The sequence below is a fragment of the Pteropus alecto genome, unplaced genomic scaffold (genome assembly GCF_000325575.1).
Source record: "Pteropus alecto unplaced genomic scaffold, ASM32557v1 scaffold114, whole genome shotgun sequence".
In the NCBI taxonomy this organism is placed as follows: domain Eukaryota; kingdom Metazoa; phylum Chordata; class Mammalia; order Chiroptera; family Pteropodidae; genus Pteropus; species Pteropus alecto.
Genome location: NW_006435793.1, coordinates 1,738,548 through 1,756,304, shown reverse-complemented (window position 1 = coordinate 1,756,304; position 17,757 = coordinate 1,738,548). Strand labels below are relative to the sequence as shown.

Below are 17,757 nucleotides of genomic sequence, written 5' to 3'. Positions count from 1 at the left end.
GTTAGCAAAATTTATAGTCACAAAAGCATTTGCTAGGCTTTGCTTAAGTGTTTTATTAGAATATCTTAGTGTACTTTTGTGAAATCCTTCATTTACCTCCTTTTCTGTTGGGAGATTCTCAAAGCCCTTTACAAACTATGTCTCTCCTATAGCAAGAAATAAGTAATGTACCAGGCAATAGCTCCCTTCCATTTCTAATCCAGATTGACAAATCAACTTCCCACCTGAAGTCTCAATGCCATGGGACCCAGACTGCTTCCCATCCCTGGGCCACTTCTCTCACCCTCAGTTTTGCATTAAGCTGGCAGGCAACAAAAATGCTTGGAGGTTTGCAGTTGGCTGCAAGGAGATAAGAGATATAAAAGGTCCCAGGAGCAAAGAAGCTGAGGCTGACAGGCACTGTAAGAACCTTGAAACTGAGTATCAATCAAGGCACATCTCACTGTTAGTATTCCCAGAAGCATTATAATGAACTAGAAGTTCAAGGAGAGGGGAAAAATAGGACTAGGTATAGAATAACACTGGATAGCTACTTTAACCCTTATATTGTTCAGTGATACAACCAACCTTCCAATAATATCAGTAAAATCCATTTCGGACAAGCCAGAACCGATCTGCTTTTATAAAGAAACATTAGAACAATTATGACATTCTTCATTAAATAAATCAAAATATGGTGGGCACAGGCATGTTTGGAAAAACAAATTCTCTGCAAAAATAATTCAAATATAGATAATATAATCCCTAAACTCAAATTCTCCTAGTAAAAACAAACATAAGGTAAAAGGAAAAAATTGTTGCAATTCATAATTTTCCTGCCTATTAACTATCTGATTGTGCATGGATTTCCACTAAAAACTAAAGTCATCTGTGTTTTGTTACTTCATTTTCTATACATACTCTGGAACCCTGGGCAGGGGAGGAGGAGCAGGCAGAGGAAGAGGCGTGGGGTGGTGGTGGTGGTGGTGGTGTGTGTTTTTCATCACTGTCTCCAGATTAGTACCTTGCACTGGATCTTGTAACAGTCCAGAACAAATACTTGCAAATGAATGCCAAGAGAAAATTATGATAGCTCTCTCTGTACTCCACTGTAATTCTTGCCCAGGATGCACGATAAAAGAAAGTTCCCTTAAGAAAGTTTACATACATGTTGGTACATACATTCTTTTGTTAAGTCACTCATTTGTTCTACAAATATTTCACTGAGACATCTGTTATATGCTAGTCCCCATACTGGGCACTAGAGATAAGAGTGTGAATAACATTATATAAATGATATCTAGCACAATCATAAAATTTAACAATTTCACTTGCAGATTAAAACAGAAGATTCTCTCAAGTATTTTAAGAGTCATCCATAATTTCAGCAAAGTCATTATCTATTCTCAAAAAAGGACAACTACTGGGCACTGAACAATGAGAATTACATGTCATACGCCCTCCTTTTTGCCTAGGCTTTCAAGAAATTTTAGGTTAATCTTAATGTAGAACAACTGCATTGACACTGTTACTGACCATCTAACAACCCTAAAAGTGGACAACCCAATATTAATGCTTCTTGATAGGATGCAATAGGAAATAAAAAGCATCACTTGTGAAGTATTCTCAACACCTGCAAACTGAACCTGGCCTCAATTTAATCAGCCCAGAAACTAGTGTATAGGAAGCAATCATGTAAAATGACACCATGAGGATGAAAGTGGCCATGTCAAAATATAGAAAATTTATAGGAAAAATGACAGTCTATCTTTGTTTGGGCTGCCCCCAGAAGTGGATCCTGAGACAAGGAGTTGAATACAAGCAGCTTATTTGGGAGAAAAAGGAAATACTCATGGAGAAATGGGGAAGTAGGATGGGGAAGAAAGCCAATATACAATATAATACAGTGAACTAAACATCAATGTTTTCACTTTTAAAAAGTTTTTTCAACGTTTATACCAAATAGACTGTGATAGCTCCCAAATTATATAATTTAAATTCCTTAACTCTCTTCTATGTGAAGAGAATGAGAAGAAAAAATCTCCCACATATGTGCAAGAATACCTTTATTTCATTACTAAACAAGTGACCCTGACTGCTTTTTGGTGAGTCAACAGCTTTCAGTGAAAAACTGTTCTTCAGTGAAACCTTTGGTTTCTTATTTTCCATATTCACTTAGTTCTAGAATGACTTTCAGGCTTTCTAATTTCTTATTCCTGAGCATTGTGTTCTAAGGTAAATATATTTTTATTATTGAATCCAACCAAGAATGAATCCATTATTCTATATGCCTAATGTATAAATACACGGCTTACTTCTAAAATCTGTATCTTCGTAACTATATTGTGACTTCTACCTAAACCAATTCTAAATGTCAATCAGAAGTAGTCCATGAAAAGTCTATAGACTTGCTGAGTTACCTATCCTAATTAAGTGGTCATTAGAAGAAAGAATCCTCAATGTTGCCCCATATGCCAGATAGTTTTAATTAACTTTGTAAAGCAGATGGGTTTGTCTTTCTCTCATTTGGTCTAAAATCCCCCCAGTGACAGTCTCCAAGCTTTCATATATATTACTGGTCATTACTTCATGACCTACATCACTATCACGTAGTAGTTTAGCTTTCTAAGCACTTCTACCAAAAAGTAATGAGGGAATGACCTTGGTTTGTTAAAAGGAAATCCAAATTTAGGAATCTATCTCCCTGGTGCACTCTGTCTCCCTTTTCTTAGCTGTCATGAGAGAGAAGAAAAGAAAGAAGTAACAAGCATTGGCACAATTAGGAATTAATAATATCGGAAATGAAAGAAGGGACATCACTATAGATTCAATGGACAATAAAAGAATAATCGAGGAATACTATGAACAACTCTATGCCCACAAATTTGGTAACTTAGATGAAATGAACCAATTCCTTGAATGACACGATCTGCAGTTAGAATAGAAGACATCTTCTAAAATCTTTGCTTGAGGACTAGCACTCACATTATTACAATGAAAGAAATCACTTTTAAATAGGAAAAAAAAAAACCCCCACATAATTCATCCTATAGCAAGAATTCCAGTAAGAATTCTACTCCCAAAAAGACTTAAAAAGATTCTTGGCCTGATTTAGGACAAATTAGCAAGTGAAAAAGTGACAAATCAATTCGCAATCAAATTAAGAGTGTGAATACCAAAAATATAGTACTCACTATTATATTTGATTTAAAACAGGAAAAAAACAAGTCTCAATCAGCCAAAGTTCACATCCCCTATTGTTGTGGGATGAGGATAATCTTTCTATTTATCAGTAAGTGAAATGAATGCAGCAGTTCTAATGAACATTTTGTTTTCAGTAATTCAAAACAATAAAGTTTCAGATAAAGAGACTGTAGGCTAGACGCTAGACAGTCTTCTCAATGGAACTTTACCAGTAGTCAAATAAATGATCAAATGTGAAGGCCACAAAAATATATTTTATAATTTCAAATTTTGTTTTCAACATCATGAAATGTAAAGACAGCATTGAAATATAGGGAAACAAGGGCCTGGACTGGGGTGGAAGAGATCTGGGGACACACAGGTCATGATGACAAACTTAAGGGTTGAAAAGCTCATAAACTATAAAGATTACTCAGCTATAAATTATCAATATTATTATTTAACTTATCATTACCTTAGTCAATCCCTTAATTCCCATCAGCTTCTGTGGCCTCTATTAGGTCAAAATAGTAGTTATTTAGAATTACAAAGCTGAAGTTTATCAATATTCTCCTCCCACCTCACGGAGGACTCTTCTTGACAGCATCCCTTGCAGAATGGCCATTTAGCCTCCAACTGAACCCTTGCGATGAAGGAGAGCTTACAGGAAAAACCAAGCCACTATAAAGTTGCACCACTAGAAAGTTTGACCTTACCAGGCTGAACATCTGCTCACCTTTCCATTTTACACATTCATCACAATCCTGTCATGTACAGCTAACCAAGAACATATCCACCTACTCTTCCACAAGCTCATAGAAGTCCTCGGTTGAGAATTATGGGGATAGAAGCGCTGAACCAGGCAGGTAGGGCCTGCAGGGAATTCAAAAGCACATTCTGTCCTTCAAGAGCGTCACAACCATGCATGAAAAGTTAGCACACAAGATATATAATTCAAGTACTGTAAGGCTTACAGAAAGCATACTGGAAAAATTAGAGAAGAGGCAGAAAAAAGACAGAGTACTGTATGGGTTAGAAAGGCAGAGTAGTTTCTGTGGATGAAGTAAGTAGCAAAGCCTGGGTATGGAAGTTCACGTAGTACAGTAATAGAAGATAAAATCAGAAGGTTAGGCTGGGGCCAGGTTGTTAAAGAAAAAAACCAAAGTGTTAGAAGAGTAAGAGTAAGCCAGATAGAGAGGGTGACATCTACTGTAGCAGAAAAGAATAAGCAAAAGGTGATTTCTCAGTAAGAGAGGAGCACAAAGACTTCAAGATTTAAGGAAGATTAGTGTTCCATTCTTCATGGTAGAGACTGGGGAGAGGTAAGACTATACAGCTAAGAGAATACAATGGTAATCCAGGGAAGGGAAACAAGGGCCTGGACTGGGGTGGAAGAGATCTGGGGACACAAAGGTCATGATGACAAACTTAAGGGTTGAAAAGCTCAATGAGCCAAAGTTATAAACCTAGGTGACTGGCAGAACCACAAGGGAAATGACCACTTTGGAGAAAGAATTTCTGTGAAGTCACTGACCTTCTTCAATTTCACTAGTTAATATGCCTTGTCCAATCAATGGCAGCGATGAGGTACTTCCAACCAAATAGCATGAAGGGTATGGAAATGGTATTTGACTACTTTTCATACCCAGGACTAAAGCACCAAGAAAGTAACCAAGCCCAAGGCACTAAGCAAAGCACTAATAGACTCCCAAGCTACTCCCATCTTTAGAGAAGCAATAGTTAAAGCTGTGAGTTAAAATGACTGGATGACAAGATGCGATGATGGGAAGGGAGAAAAGCAGCTCTTAGGCAGCTCATTAGAGAATATCCACATTTACCTCCTTACTGTCTTCTGTCTCTTAAAAGTAGGCCTTTTCCCTTTCCCCAACCAATGAGGAGGAGAGAAAGAAACAGAACAAACTACTGGAGCATAAAAGCAGGGAGAACAGCATTCAAGAAGAAATGGCGTAGATAACAATATCAAACGCTTATAAGAGTTATGAGCATAAGACTTTCCAAAGGGTAGTATAATTCACAATTAAGGGGCTACTGTTACCCTTGGAACATATCACAATCGTTTCTAAAAAGTTAAATCATGTTTGGTAGGCTTCAGTAAGGCAGATAACAGCTCCTCTAATTACTAACTTTCGATCTACGAACTTAAAAGTTTCCATGCAAATCAAACAAAATCACATAGACTCTGCCTGCCACCAACAGGTGAAATTAGTCACCTTTTGTATGATGTATCACTCTAAACTAGAGCATTACCAAACATTATTTCAGAACCTAAATAAAGAGAAATGCTTCTCTGTATTTTTGAACAATTTCCGACCAAAAAAAAAAAAACCTGTTACACTCACACACACATTTGGCTTGTTTGAACGATATTGGCTTTATTTACCTACAAAAAAAACTTAACTGGTATAAATTACTCCAGTCCTAACAATGGGTTAATAAAATTTGATAATACAAATGTCCTGTATTTCTTTTATAAGAAATTGTACCCTGAAGATACCTTTCTTCCCTCCCTAAACTAAAATCACTTAAACGACCTAAAAAAAAAGTACATTTTAGGCCACTAAGAAAATATCTTCTATCCCATCTTTACAATATTCAGGGACATTTATTAACTTAGTACAGTGTCTCACTCGTTGTCAGTAGGTTCTGTGACTTTAAGGGAATCGCAATATAACAAAACCAATTTTACCATAGGCTAACTGATGTAAACCAGAGTTAAGTTCATATGGCATCTTATCAACTTTATAATGAAATCACACTGAACAAAAAGACATTATGCCAATAGGTTCTTATCAAATATCTTCATCACTGTATCTAAATTCAAAAAGATTTGTTATATCCTTATTTTTCAGCAAACCTAGGAACAGATTTAGCTTAATGGCCAAAACTAGCTAAAAGTAGATATTATAAATGCTATGTATAAATAATGTTACACTCCACTGGAAGTGATATTTAAGGGATAACTATGGTATATGTAAGTATACCATAGTATACTTACTCATAAGTAAGTATAAAGGGACTTAAAGGGGCTTAAAGGGACAAATGAAATTGTATAACAAGCAATTTGAAATTTTCCAAATTTACACAAATAGAATTTTTATTTCTGCATCTTTTCAGTGCCCCAAAATCTGCTGTGATAATCTCTTCCCTTACTAATAACTCCAACTAGAGCAAGATTATATATTTCTAAAGAATTGTCAGCATTTTCCATATATCTAGTCAATTACAACAGTCAGAGACATTTTTTGAATGGTTTTGAATGTATAAAGTAATAGAAATGATGCTTTTCTACATGGAGCAAATGATACCTTTCAAGCAGCAGAGCATAAAGCATGTTTCCCCACTTTCATTTATACCACTTACAGGAATTTATTTGTTTTTGTATTAAAAGCAGAAATGCATATCAAGTTAGATTTTATTTCTATAAATCACAGTAACATTTGTTACCATTTTAACAAGACTATGTCATAAGTTACCAAGGAAAAGAGACAAGTTAATAAGCACTTTAAGAAACCGCTAATATTTAGAATCAGACTTTTAAAATAAAAAGCTTCATCCATTTATTCATTTCAGAGGGTTAAAAAGGTAGAGCAAGCACAGAACTATCCTCCTCCAAGGTACTTTCTCCATTTCATAATGATGCTTCCATCTATTTGACAAGATTTCCTTCTCTATTTTATTACTTTACAAAACAAAACTATGTCCTATATGCCAGATGATGCAAAGTACTTTACTTATATCTTAACCTTATAACCTTGTAGAATAATTGTTCTCACTTTTAAAGTAGAAAATTTGAGGGTCAGAAAGATATAGAAATTTGCTTAATATCACACAGCTATAAAGAGGTAGAGCCAGGAATGAACTAGGACTTTCCGGCTTTGAAGTCACTCTATCTTCCAGTATTGTCAGTTATCCTGGAAATTCTGACCCCAGAACTATTTCTATAATGCAGCAAGTCTCCCTAATAGGGATATACACTGCATACCTAGGCTTCTGGGGAAAGAATCCAAGTAACAAACATATGCTTGAAGTCATGCGAAAATATTTCAATGTAACAACTTACATTTACTGTTTACAAACATATATATTATTTTTTACATCGTCACAGCAACTCTGAAGCTGAAGCAGGAATTATCCGTTTTATAAATGAGGAAAATGAAATGTTGCAGTAAGTGCAAATATTAGTTAAATGATAAGACTCGAACAGGCTAAGTGACTTGTCCAAACTAGTGACTGAACAGGGTTCAAATCCATGTCTCTTTTAATTCTAAAATCAATAGCCTGTGCAACAAAAGACAACTGTTTCCATAAATTTTCATTATTTATACAATTTCAGTACAAAACGAAGTACAGTTATAAAATGGAGCTAGGCAGATAACTCATTTGCTCAAAAGTCACATTGTTAGGCTGCTTTTGTTAGTACAATAATGATGGTGCAATTGTCAGCATTAGAAGACCACAGGGGCTGAAAACGAGTCACGCCAGCTCATTACTTCAGTGCATACAACATTAATATCATTGGATAGACAATTTGAAAATTACAAAATTACAAAAAAGGGGGAAATGATTCATTCATTCACTCACTGATTCCCTCATCTAAAGGATATGAGTTGAGCACCTAATATGTGGCAGAAACCAGAAAAGTTTAGGTGCCTACAGTGTACCATGTTCACATTCACAAAAAGTTTCATTTTGTCTTCCCAGAACTCTGCAGATGTCTTTATCCCCATTTGATAGGTGAAAAAATGGAAGCTCAGAAAGGTTAAATAACTTTCAAGTTAAGTGGTCAAGCCAGGTATCATTTCCAAGTTATATGAGTACAAGTACACCTACATACATGGGCATCTTCTCCACCTATATTCCCATGTAACCAATGGTCTACCACTCTATGTCAGGATCAAACAAGAGCAAGGGCCCAACCCTACCCTGTTCAAAATGTACATGTTACTATTAAAAGTCCTTTCAAATACACAAAGAAAAAAATGGAAGGATATTCGGTTGACCTTGAACAACACGGATTTGAACTGTGTGGGTACATTAATACCTAGTGTTTTTTTCCCCAATAAATACATATAGTACTATAAATGTATTTTCTCTTATACTTTTTAATAACATTTTCTCTAGCTTACTTTATTGTAAGAATACAGTACATAATACAAATAATATATGAAATATGTGTTAATCTGTCATCATAAGGCTTCCAGTCAACAGTAGGCTATTAACAGTTAAGTTTTGGGGGCATCAAAAGCTATGCATGACCGTCAGCTGTTTGGAGGGTTGGTACTCCTAACCCCCATGGTGTTTGAAGGTACATTAAAATGTCATCAGTGGCTGGGGTATGCACTTTTTTCTTCATTATGCTTTTCTGTACCATGAAAGTATACTGCTTTCAGGAACCAAAAAATATATCAGAGAATCTTTTAACATTTTAAGTTATTATAACTACAGGTTATGAGCCATCCCGTCACAGACAGACAATATTTTTAATTTAGCATATCGGGGGCACCCTGGGGTAAATAGTTAAAGCTACTCCCAGCAGTGGCACCTTGGCCAACGGCTAAGGAAATCAATATTACCAGCAACCTTGTGAGGAAGTTCTACCTTATTGGGTCAGATCGGCAATTTTTAAAAAAATAAAATAAAGCAGATAATAGAAAATAAAATATCAGCAAACAACGTACATAGTAAGAATAGTTTTGCAAAACATATGTTTTAGCTACATGACTTAGTCTTCTAATATGCTGCAACTTATTCACAGTATGACAACCACACTGTCCTCCTTGCCTGGGACAGTCCCACATTAGGAACTTTGCATTGGCTAATGCCTCTGCCTGGAAGGCTCCTCCCCCAAGAAATTCAAATAACTAATTCTCTCACCTTCAAGGATCACCTTCTCGTGATGCTTACAAACCACAACAGTGCATTCCTGATCTGCCTTACCTTAGCTCTACCTTTACTTTTTTCCATACACTTAACAGAATTATTACTGAGCACTCAACCTGTATAAGGTATTGTACTAGAAAATAAGATCTAAGAAATTGTGATTCCTTTTTACCATTTTTTTATTCCAAAAATCACAGAAGCATGCAATTAACCCCTCCTATGAGTCAGATATAATATTTGCATTATTTTTCACAAGTTAATGGGCAAGATAACAAAGGTAAAAAGTGGCAGATGCAAGAGTTGAGCTCAAATGTGACTCCGAAACTAAATATTCTCCTGAAAGTTTTCTCTTTAGTCAACAGACTTTCAAGTATCATTAAGGGAAAAATACTTCACATTACTTCTAAGAACAGAGTATAGGCACAATTAAATAAATTAAACATGTAAAACATGCTTTAAAATGTAGCATGTCTTTTTTTTTTTTTTTTAGTTCTGAAGCAAAATTAAGGCCTCTGACACTGTTAATCCAAAGATTAAGTAAAGGACCAAGTATTTTACAACACTAGAACTCTTAATTGTGAGCATATCACAAGACTTTTTATGAGACCATTCTTATAGTAAAAACTGACGCTATCTAGAAAGCTTGAGGAATGAGTTGATCTGAGTAGCTGTTTTCTAAGAAATTACTTTGACTAAGTAGCTCTTTATTCTTTAGTTCTTTCAGAATGTGAGGTCACTATAGAAGTGTGAGCTTGTCAACAGCTAGCAGAGATTTTATTGCAATTGGGCCACAATCATAGTAATAAAAGTGAAAGGAATTCAGAATGTCTAAATTTCTTCTCTTAAGATAACTCTAAATCACACTTGAAATTTGTTCTTTCCTCAAAGAGATAGACTTCAGTGCTGTGTCAGTAATTTTCTAAAAGTTGGCATTTCTCCATTTACTAAAACTTCAAATACAATAAAACAGTAAAGCAGCAGGCGTGGAACTATGAGAATATCTTGTCCAAAGGACTGAAAAATTTTAACTTTGTTCAGTATTTTATTTTATAGACTTATTCATGATCTTTCAATAAATCATACTTTCTTTACATTTTAAAGTTGGCTCCAATTTCTTAGAAAACTGTTTTAAATATTCACCTATCTTCATGAGCTCCTATAACTTCCGGTCATTTTAAAGCAGGCAGAAAGAGATGCACATTCACTTATGAGTTTACCAAATTAGAAGAGTAAGCTCCTGGCAAGGGTATCCTTCTGATATCTGAGACAAACCATAACAATAGGCCATATTTTTACAGGTAATTTTACTAACTAGAGGTTATGTTTTTATTCAACAAATTTTCTTCTAAAGTATTATTTCTATAAATGTCGCCCTCAAAAAGGATTTTATCACAGAGACAAACTGCAAGTCCTCAAATCACAAAGTTACAGTTCTATTCCATTTGAATGTCCATTACACTTCCAAAACATTCTATTTAATCCCAATTTTTAGTTAAAAAAAAATAAGCCTCAAGAAGGAATATGATTTGCCCTAAGTGACCTTGTAGAAGAATCAATACTAATGCTCAAACTTTCATTTTCTAATTTTAACTAGTATTCCCTGGTGCCTCCCTAAATTTGCTATCAGACAACCAAAAGCCAAATCTGTGCTCACTGATAAGACTACTGACATTTTCCAGGTTACTGATGTTCCTTGGACAGGCAAGATGTACGTTCAAGCTTTGAAACGCTTGAGGCATTTTCCTCATTCTTTACCACCTTTGTCTTGCTTTCTAAAATAGAGTAAGAGTAAAGCTCTAGAACAGCACTATCCAATGGCACTTTGTGCATGACAGAAAATGATAGAGAATGATAGAAAAATTCCATAAACTGTGTTGTTCAATACCATAGCCACTAGCCACATGTGACTACTGAGCGCTTAAAATGTGGCTCCTATAACTGAGGAATGGAATTTTATATTTAATTTGAATACATTTAAAATTTAATTTTCTAAATTTAAATTTACAACACAACTCTAGACAACTTTCGTCATTATAACTGTATGTGATCCACTCATGGTTCTTATATCTTTCTACCTACTGAACTTAGCAAGACACTAATGATAGAGTCCCATATAAATAAAAAGGGTTCCAATTTCTTTTTACTAGGGTCAAAAATTCTTCTGATTCCTAAAGACCTTTTTCTAGAATCTCTTAAATCCAATTACCAAAGATCCCACTACTAGACTCTGATAATCTAAGGAAGAAATGGAAAAAAACTGGCACTCTACTATTCACCCAACAGTTTTCCATAACTCAAATACTACTAGAATTTTTTTGAGATGGCTTCTTCCTTCTTTTCATTGCTTTTCTTTATTATATTAGCAATGTTCATGTCTACAAACTCAGATGACTAAAACTAGATACATTAAAGTATAATGCTAAAAATTCTACATAAATGAGAAAATCACGGGGCTGGAGTAACCATAGAGATCGTGACCACAATATCACCAAGAGAATCAAGGCAGTTAGAATTTGATTTGTCTTCTCGAGGACAGAACCAAGACCTGAGATCCATGGCATTACACAAGAGACTTCTCCAGAGCGGCATTTCCCCCTTTCTTCTTGAATGGAGTAATTGGAATGCTGGTGAGAATCCACTAAAGACCAAGATCTTTATTTTGGCTACGGTAATAATAAGCAGTTCTAATGGAAACTGGCCAAAGGATGTGCTCGCTTCTTTAGAGCCAACTGTAACATCTGGCCATGTCAGGAAGCCAGATACAAAACTTCTTAAAAAAAAGGAAAACAAACAACAACAACAAAACCACAAACAAAAAAACAAACATTCGTGTTAAAGACTTATTAAGTGATTGAACACCTTTTATCCATTCCATTCAGGACTGAAATTTAACCCATCAATTTAACCCTTCAAGGCCCTACATTCATCTTTCTTCAAGACTGATTCTCACATTGTGATGTACGTAATGCCTCTTTCAAACATGTACAACTGTCCTTCTCATACTTTAATGGGCATATATGAATCAGCAGGGTACAATGTAAAAGAGCAGATTCTGACTAAGTAGGCCTAGGGATGAGGACACTAGAGAATTCTAGGTGATCCAGACGCCTAGGCTCACAACCACACTTCTGTGTAGCAAGATCTATAACCCACTTCTACAATACCTTAAGGGCATCTATCACTTTCCTTTCGAAATTCTAATTATTTACACACACATCTTCTCTCTCCACCAAATTATAAATTTCTTAGAAGCATGATATGAATCTCGATTATTTTTTTCTCTTTCACAGTAGATAGCAAACAGGCATTCAAATGACAGGAGGAAAGAATAATAGCAATGAAATAAAGTTCTTGCAGCCTGGGCCACAGATAGTTCCTCTCTACGGAATGAAAGGAAGGCTAAAGATCAATAAATGCTGTGAAAAGTCAAACTCTTTTTAAATACTTTAGATGAAAGAGCACAGCATTGGTCAATATCTGCGACGAAACCATGCTATTCCTTACACTGGATAACAGGGTGAGGAGGCAAAGACCTGCAACTTGTTGTAAAGCTAGCAGATTTTGAGGAAATAATCAAATAATAAATCTATTAATTAGGGGAGATAAAGGGATATCCTTTATAAAAACCAAGACAGACTACACGAAGAACCACTGAATCATCAAATCTAATATGCCTATCTCCTAGACTAAAAATTTGAGTTAGGTCATTTATCCAAAGTTAAGGTGTTAAGTATACGAAAGACTTGGAACTTGTACATCGATGCCCTGACATCCAGTCCAGCATTCTTTGCACTATGTATCCAAAGTTAAGGTGTTAAGTATACGAAAGACTTAGATGCTCTGACATCCAGTCCAGCATTCTTTGCACTATACTATCTCTTAGACAATAAATGAACAGACAAAGTAATAACATTTGCATTGTTCTTAAACTGAATGTTGTGAGTAAGTACATCTATGCTGAATTACTGGAAGAAGTGAAAGTAAACATTTTTTTGAAAAATGATCAAATAACATGAACACTTACATTACATATGGAGAAATATAAATGATTAATAAATGGGAAAAATATTCAACTTTGATTGTAGTCAAAGAAATGTAAATTTAAATCCTTTACCATTTTTGGTCTACTAAATTGGCACAGATTACAAAAACACCCACTGACTGAAGAGCATGTGAGGAAATAAGCATACTCATACACTGTTGGCAGGAATACACATTGGTACAACTTTTCAGTAGAGCAACCTGGTACAATGTATCAGGAATCTTAAATAATAGACATATTACATGATCTAAGAAGTATAATTCTAGAAAAGTTACCTGATAATATATTTGGAGATTTGCAGTGAATATTATCGTATAGGTACCTTTTATAGATGTTTTATAATTTTTTTATTTTTCCCTAGGGAAATAATCACATTGAGCTTTTGTGTTTAGTTACCCATCCCAGAAAGAGTTTTTAGGCATAGAGTGATATGTTCCAAAATGCCTTTGAGATCAGGGAAAACTACTTGCCTACAAAAATTTAGGATTATATGTTTCAACTGTCATCTTATGAACACCACTGAGTCTGAATAGATCTAATTCTTTAGGACTGAGGTACAGTTTGCCTGAAAAAAATTACTGTAGTAAGAGAATATATGGCTTTTTAGAGTAGGCCATTTAAGGAAAAACGATGACCTCAGCTACGTGAGAACTTGAATATTCAATAGCTGCATATGAGAAGGAATAAGTGAAGTCTGAGAAGAGAAGTGAAGGAGGAGGAAGAAAGTACATTGGGGAAGATAAGAATATTTTTCAGACAGGAAAGATTCTGAGTAAGGAAGTTCCATCACTCAGACAGAATTACCAGTCAGATAAGTAACTCCAATTATGATTAGACAGATGTTTTATGTATATGAACTAACTAGTATATGATTGTTAAAACTACTTTGGTAAACACTGTTCAAATTGAATCTAGTTTGTCTTGTACGTCTGGCTTATTAAACCTTTTCTTGGGCTTTATTTTCCAGCCCATTAATCTGTACAGGTACTCTCTAAAATGTATTCTAACTTTCTAATCCTCTACATTTACTTAGATAAATATACAAAATGTTAACTAGATTTTAGAATTATTAGAAAAAAATCCCTTTTTATATTTAACAGGATTTGTAGGTCTTCTATAAAAAGCAAGAGTTATTTCAAAATAAATGCTTTCTCCTTCTTAAACTTAGCTCTGCAAACAAATCCAAGGAAACTGAATCTGATGTAGTTTTCCCATTCGGTGTTTCAATTTTTCTTTCTAATGTCTTAAGAGTTTTTCCCTTTGTATTTTTTGGCAACCTAAAAGTAATTTCTGGCAGACAACTCATATTTCAGGCCATTTTATGGATAAGATACAGAAAAGTATCTAGAATCCTTAAAGAAAGAGTGGTGTCTACAAACAATGAGTATTATCCCAGTACTCTCAAAGGAAGAGAATGTATAATGAAATTACCAAGAACCAGCTCTATACAGAATATTTTCCTCCACATATAAGTCACTTATTGCTGTATAATTATAAGAAGTGTCTATAAGACCCTTTATCATTTAATAATACCATGTTTATATACAACTGTCAGTTCTCAAAAGTACTTTGACAACCCCTTTAGTTTTTTTATATTGCTTTTCCTCTGAAAAGGTCCAAGTGCTGTATGCGGGTTTTGAATATGACTTGCAAATCAGAGAGAAGGGGGGAGGAGGGGAAGAGGAACAGGGAGAGGAGAGAAACTACACACAAATATTAAAAATTTAATGTAATACGGTGAAATAAGCACAAATTGAAAGACCTCATTCAAGTCCTAGTGCTGCTGGTAACTAGCTATATGACTACTTCTGAGTCACTTAATTATGTTTCTTAAATTGTAAAGAAAATGCTTTTGACTTAATGTCCATCTTAAATTTGGCTTTTAAAAAATCTAGTACAATTAAACTTTTTTCAAATATTGTATTATAGTAACAACTCAATTAAAGGTATGTCATTTTTTTCCTATAGGTAGTCCTCTACTTTTGCCTCAATTTGACCTGCAACCTGGATTACTTGGGTTGTGCACTCAAGATATACTCTGGAAGAAAAGGGAAAGATTTCTTTATAAATGGGCTGGAGCTCAGCAGGTGAGGGAGTTAAGGAATGAGTACATATGAATGCAAAAGATCTGGTAATTCTCAAATCAGGAGCGCTGAAGAACTCTGCTTAAATTGGGGGTAGGGGTAGGGAGGAGGCGTTGTAACAAAAATTGAGGGAGGCCTTGAGTCGAGGTTTTCAGATAATAATAGCCTCCACCTTTATTCCCCCCAGTGGACACCACAAGTCTACAGTTCCGGGTTCCAAACCAATCACATCAAGCCACAACAGAGGGCTCTGCCAACCCGGGCACTGTTTCAGGACTCCAGAGTGAGATTCACACGACCCCAGCACCTGTCGGCCTCATACCCTTTCCAAAAGGAGGGGTAAGAGGGGACAGTAGGTCTATTGCCTGTCTTTTTCGATTCAGGCTACCACCCGGTCCAGGAGCTCTCGAGTCTGAAACCACCACCGTACTTCGGGAAAAAGGGGAGCTCCTCGCTGTGACCCTCCCACGTATCCTTCTCTCAGGGCTAATTCCCCTGTTTACAGGTCTCAACCTCCCTCCGACCGTGTTTTCTCAGGCCTCGGGGACCCCAGGCCTGGAGAGTGGACAGATGGATGCCGAGAATGAAGGCAGCAGGGAGAGTGCACTCTTCGCCACCGGAGAAAAAGATTCTAAAGCAAAGTACGGGCAGCTGTGTTGCCCCTCAGTGAGAGCGGGAGGCCATCCCTGCGTCTGTCGAAGGGTCTGTCATTCCTTCACTCACTCACCAGGAGCAGCAGGGAGCATCTCAGGTCGGGTAAGGATAGAAAGACGGCAGGATTCATGGTAACGCTGGGATCCGCGGCAGGGGCAAGCGCTGGCTGCTGGGACTGGGCAGGGTCGGGTTGGGTTAGGAAAGGGCTGGGCTCCGGGAGCCGGTGGCAGCGGAGAATTCTCCCGGCCAGCAGCACCTCGTCCTCTCGACCCGGAGCTCTAGCGGCGAACACCCGGGACAACTTCCAGAGAGGCCTCGCAACCCTCACTTCCGGGTCCTGCCCACTTCGGAGTACATCGGGAAATGTAGTCTTGCACCACTCTTACTGAACATCTCATCTGGTATCCAGAACTCCTTTCCCATAAGGCTCTCGGTTCAGGTCCACCGAGTCCTTTGCGCGCGGAGCCCTGTGGGATAAAAAGGGCGGCGAGCTGGTGCACCACTGTGTTACAGAGGGTGAGAACTACAACTCCCAGAAGGCTGTGCGGTCGAACGTCTTGGGCGGCCTTCCGAGGGGCTCTGTTAGTTTCAGCGCGGTGGTGGGGTTCCAGCCAGATGTAGTGTACTGTCCTGGCGGGAGGGGCGGCCCAGTGTGGGGTCGTGCCTCCTGGAGTCGTCCCCAGGACGTGAGTCCTGGAGGAGGCAAGGGTGAGTAGGAGGGGTCCTGGCTCCGGAGGCTCCGTTCAATCTGCACTGCCTTGGCCCCTGCCTCAGACTCAGGGCCCACCTGACCTGGGCTGTGGCCGGAGCCTCCATCGCTGACCGCCTCGCCTGCTGCCTCTTCTTTCTGCGCTAATTACTGCGTTAAAAAGTCGGAGCCACCTCTCAGGGCCTCAGCTATTTAGTAAATGACTTATCCCTAATTGTCTCTGTGGGCTCGTGTAAGGAGTAGATCCGGGTAGGATGGGAAAGCACGTTGTAAACTGAAGAAGCTCAAGTGTGAGAGTAATTGCTGATAATGCATGGATCACTCCCCACAAGGTATGACATTCATTAGCCAAGCAGGCAATTGAGGATCTTAATCTGGTCCCAGTTAGCTCTCGAGCCTCATCTACAAATACCAGCCAGGTCCAGATTTCCCAAATGGTAGGTGGACAATCACTACTTAGTACCCGAGAGGCATTCTGCTTTTTGTGGTTGCCCCTATGCCTCGCCTTTGCTCCAACTTTGCTGCTGCCTGGAATGGCCTTAACCCCTTCCATCTCAACTGTCACTGTCTCAGAACTTCCCAAGCAACCAAACCTTTAATCCTAATCAGAATTACTCTTCCTTTGCTCGTGACTACAGCACCACTAGTTTTGTACAGTTATAATTATTAGAACATTTATTACACTGGCTTGTTTTATAATTAGTAATGATGATGATACCTTTGCATTTTATGGCGTTTTATAGTTAACGTGGTTTTGATTCTAGGGAATCACTTTCCCAGGGTGATGAAATTAGATAGGGGGAGAGCCAAGACTTTTAATTAAGTCTCCTGTCTCCTAGTCCAGTGCCCTTCTCTATGCCACTCATCTTCCTCTCTGACAGAGGAGGCAGAGATGGGGAGTTTGAGTAGACACTGAATATGAACACATTACTCCAAGAAATTAAACTTTGATCCTACTTACCCTCAGGACCTAGTACTCAACCTGTAACTTTTCATTCAACATTTACTGAACAACTATACATATACCTGTTGGTGAAATGTGTATAACTTTATATAACTGAGATCTAATTTTTAGTATATTTTCAAAGAGTATGAAGAGTTTTGGGGGTATTTGTGTATGTGTATGTGTGTGATTCAGATGGGCCTAAAACTCTGATCACTTAGAATCTAAAATGACATTTTAACTTATCAGAGTTCAGAACAAT

The 17,757-nt window shown here is 37.2% G+C and overlaps 2 protein-coding genes across 7 annotated transcripts in view; one reads left to right on the top strand and one right to left on the bottom strand.

Annotated features, from left to right (window-relative positions):
- The window catches only part of ERP44 (endoplasmic reticulum protein 44), a 70,565-nt gene extending 54,396 nt beyond the window's left edge, over positions 1-16,169 (bottom strand). The window contains exon 1 of the mRNA XM_006911531.3: positions 15,917-16,169. Coding sequence (XP_006911593.1) covers positions 15,917-15,973 — 57 coding nt within the window. The 5' untranslated portion in view covers positions 15,974-16,169. The remainder of the gene's footprint in view (positions 1-15,916) is intronic.
- A 109-nt stretch (positions 16,170-16,278) lies between these two features.
- Positions 16,279-17,757, top strand: part of INVS (inversin) — a 118,676-nt gene continuing 117,197 nt past the window's right edge. For 2 of the 6 annotated variants that reach the window (XM_015589082.2, XM_015589081.2), the window contains exon 1: positions 16,380-16,989. In XM_015589082.2, the coding sequence (XP_015444568.1) occupies positions 16,987-16,989 (3 nt within the window). In that variant the 5' untranslated portion in view covers positions 16,380-16,986. Of the gene's footprint in view, positions 16,990-17,757 lie in introns of all 6 variants that reach the window. The other 4 variants (XM_025046574.1, XM_006911528.3, XM_015589080.2 and 1 more) reach the window with 4 other exon arrangements.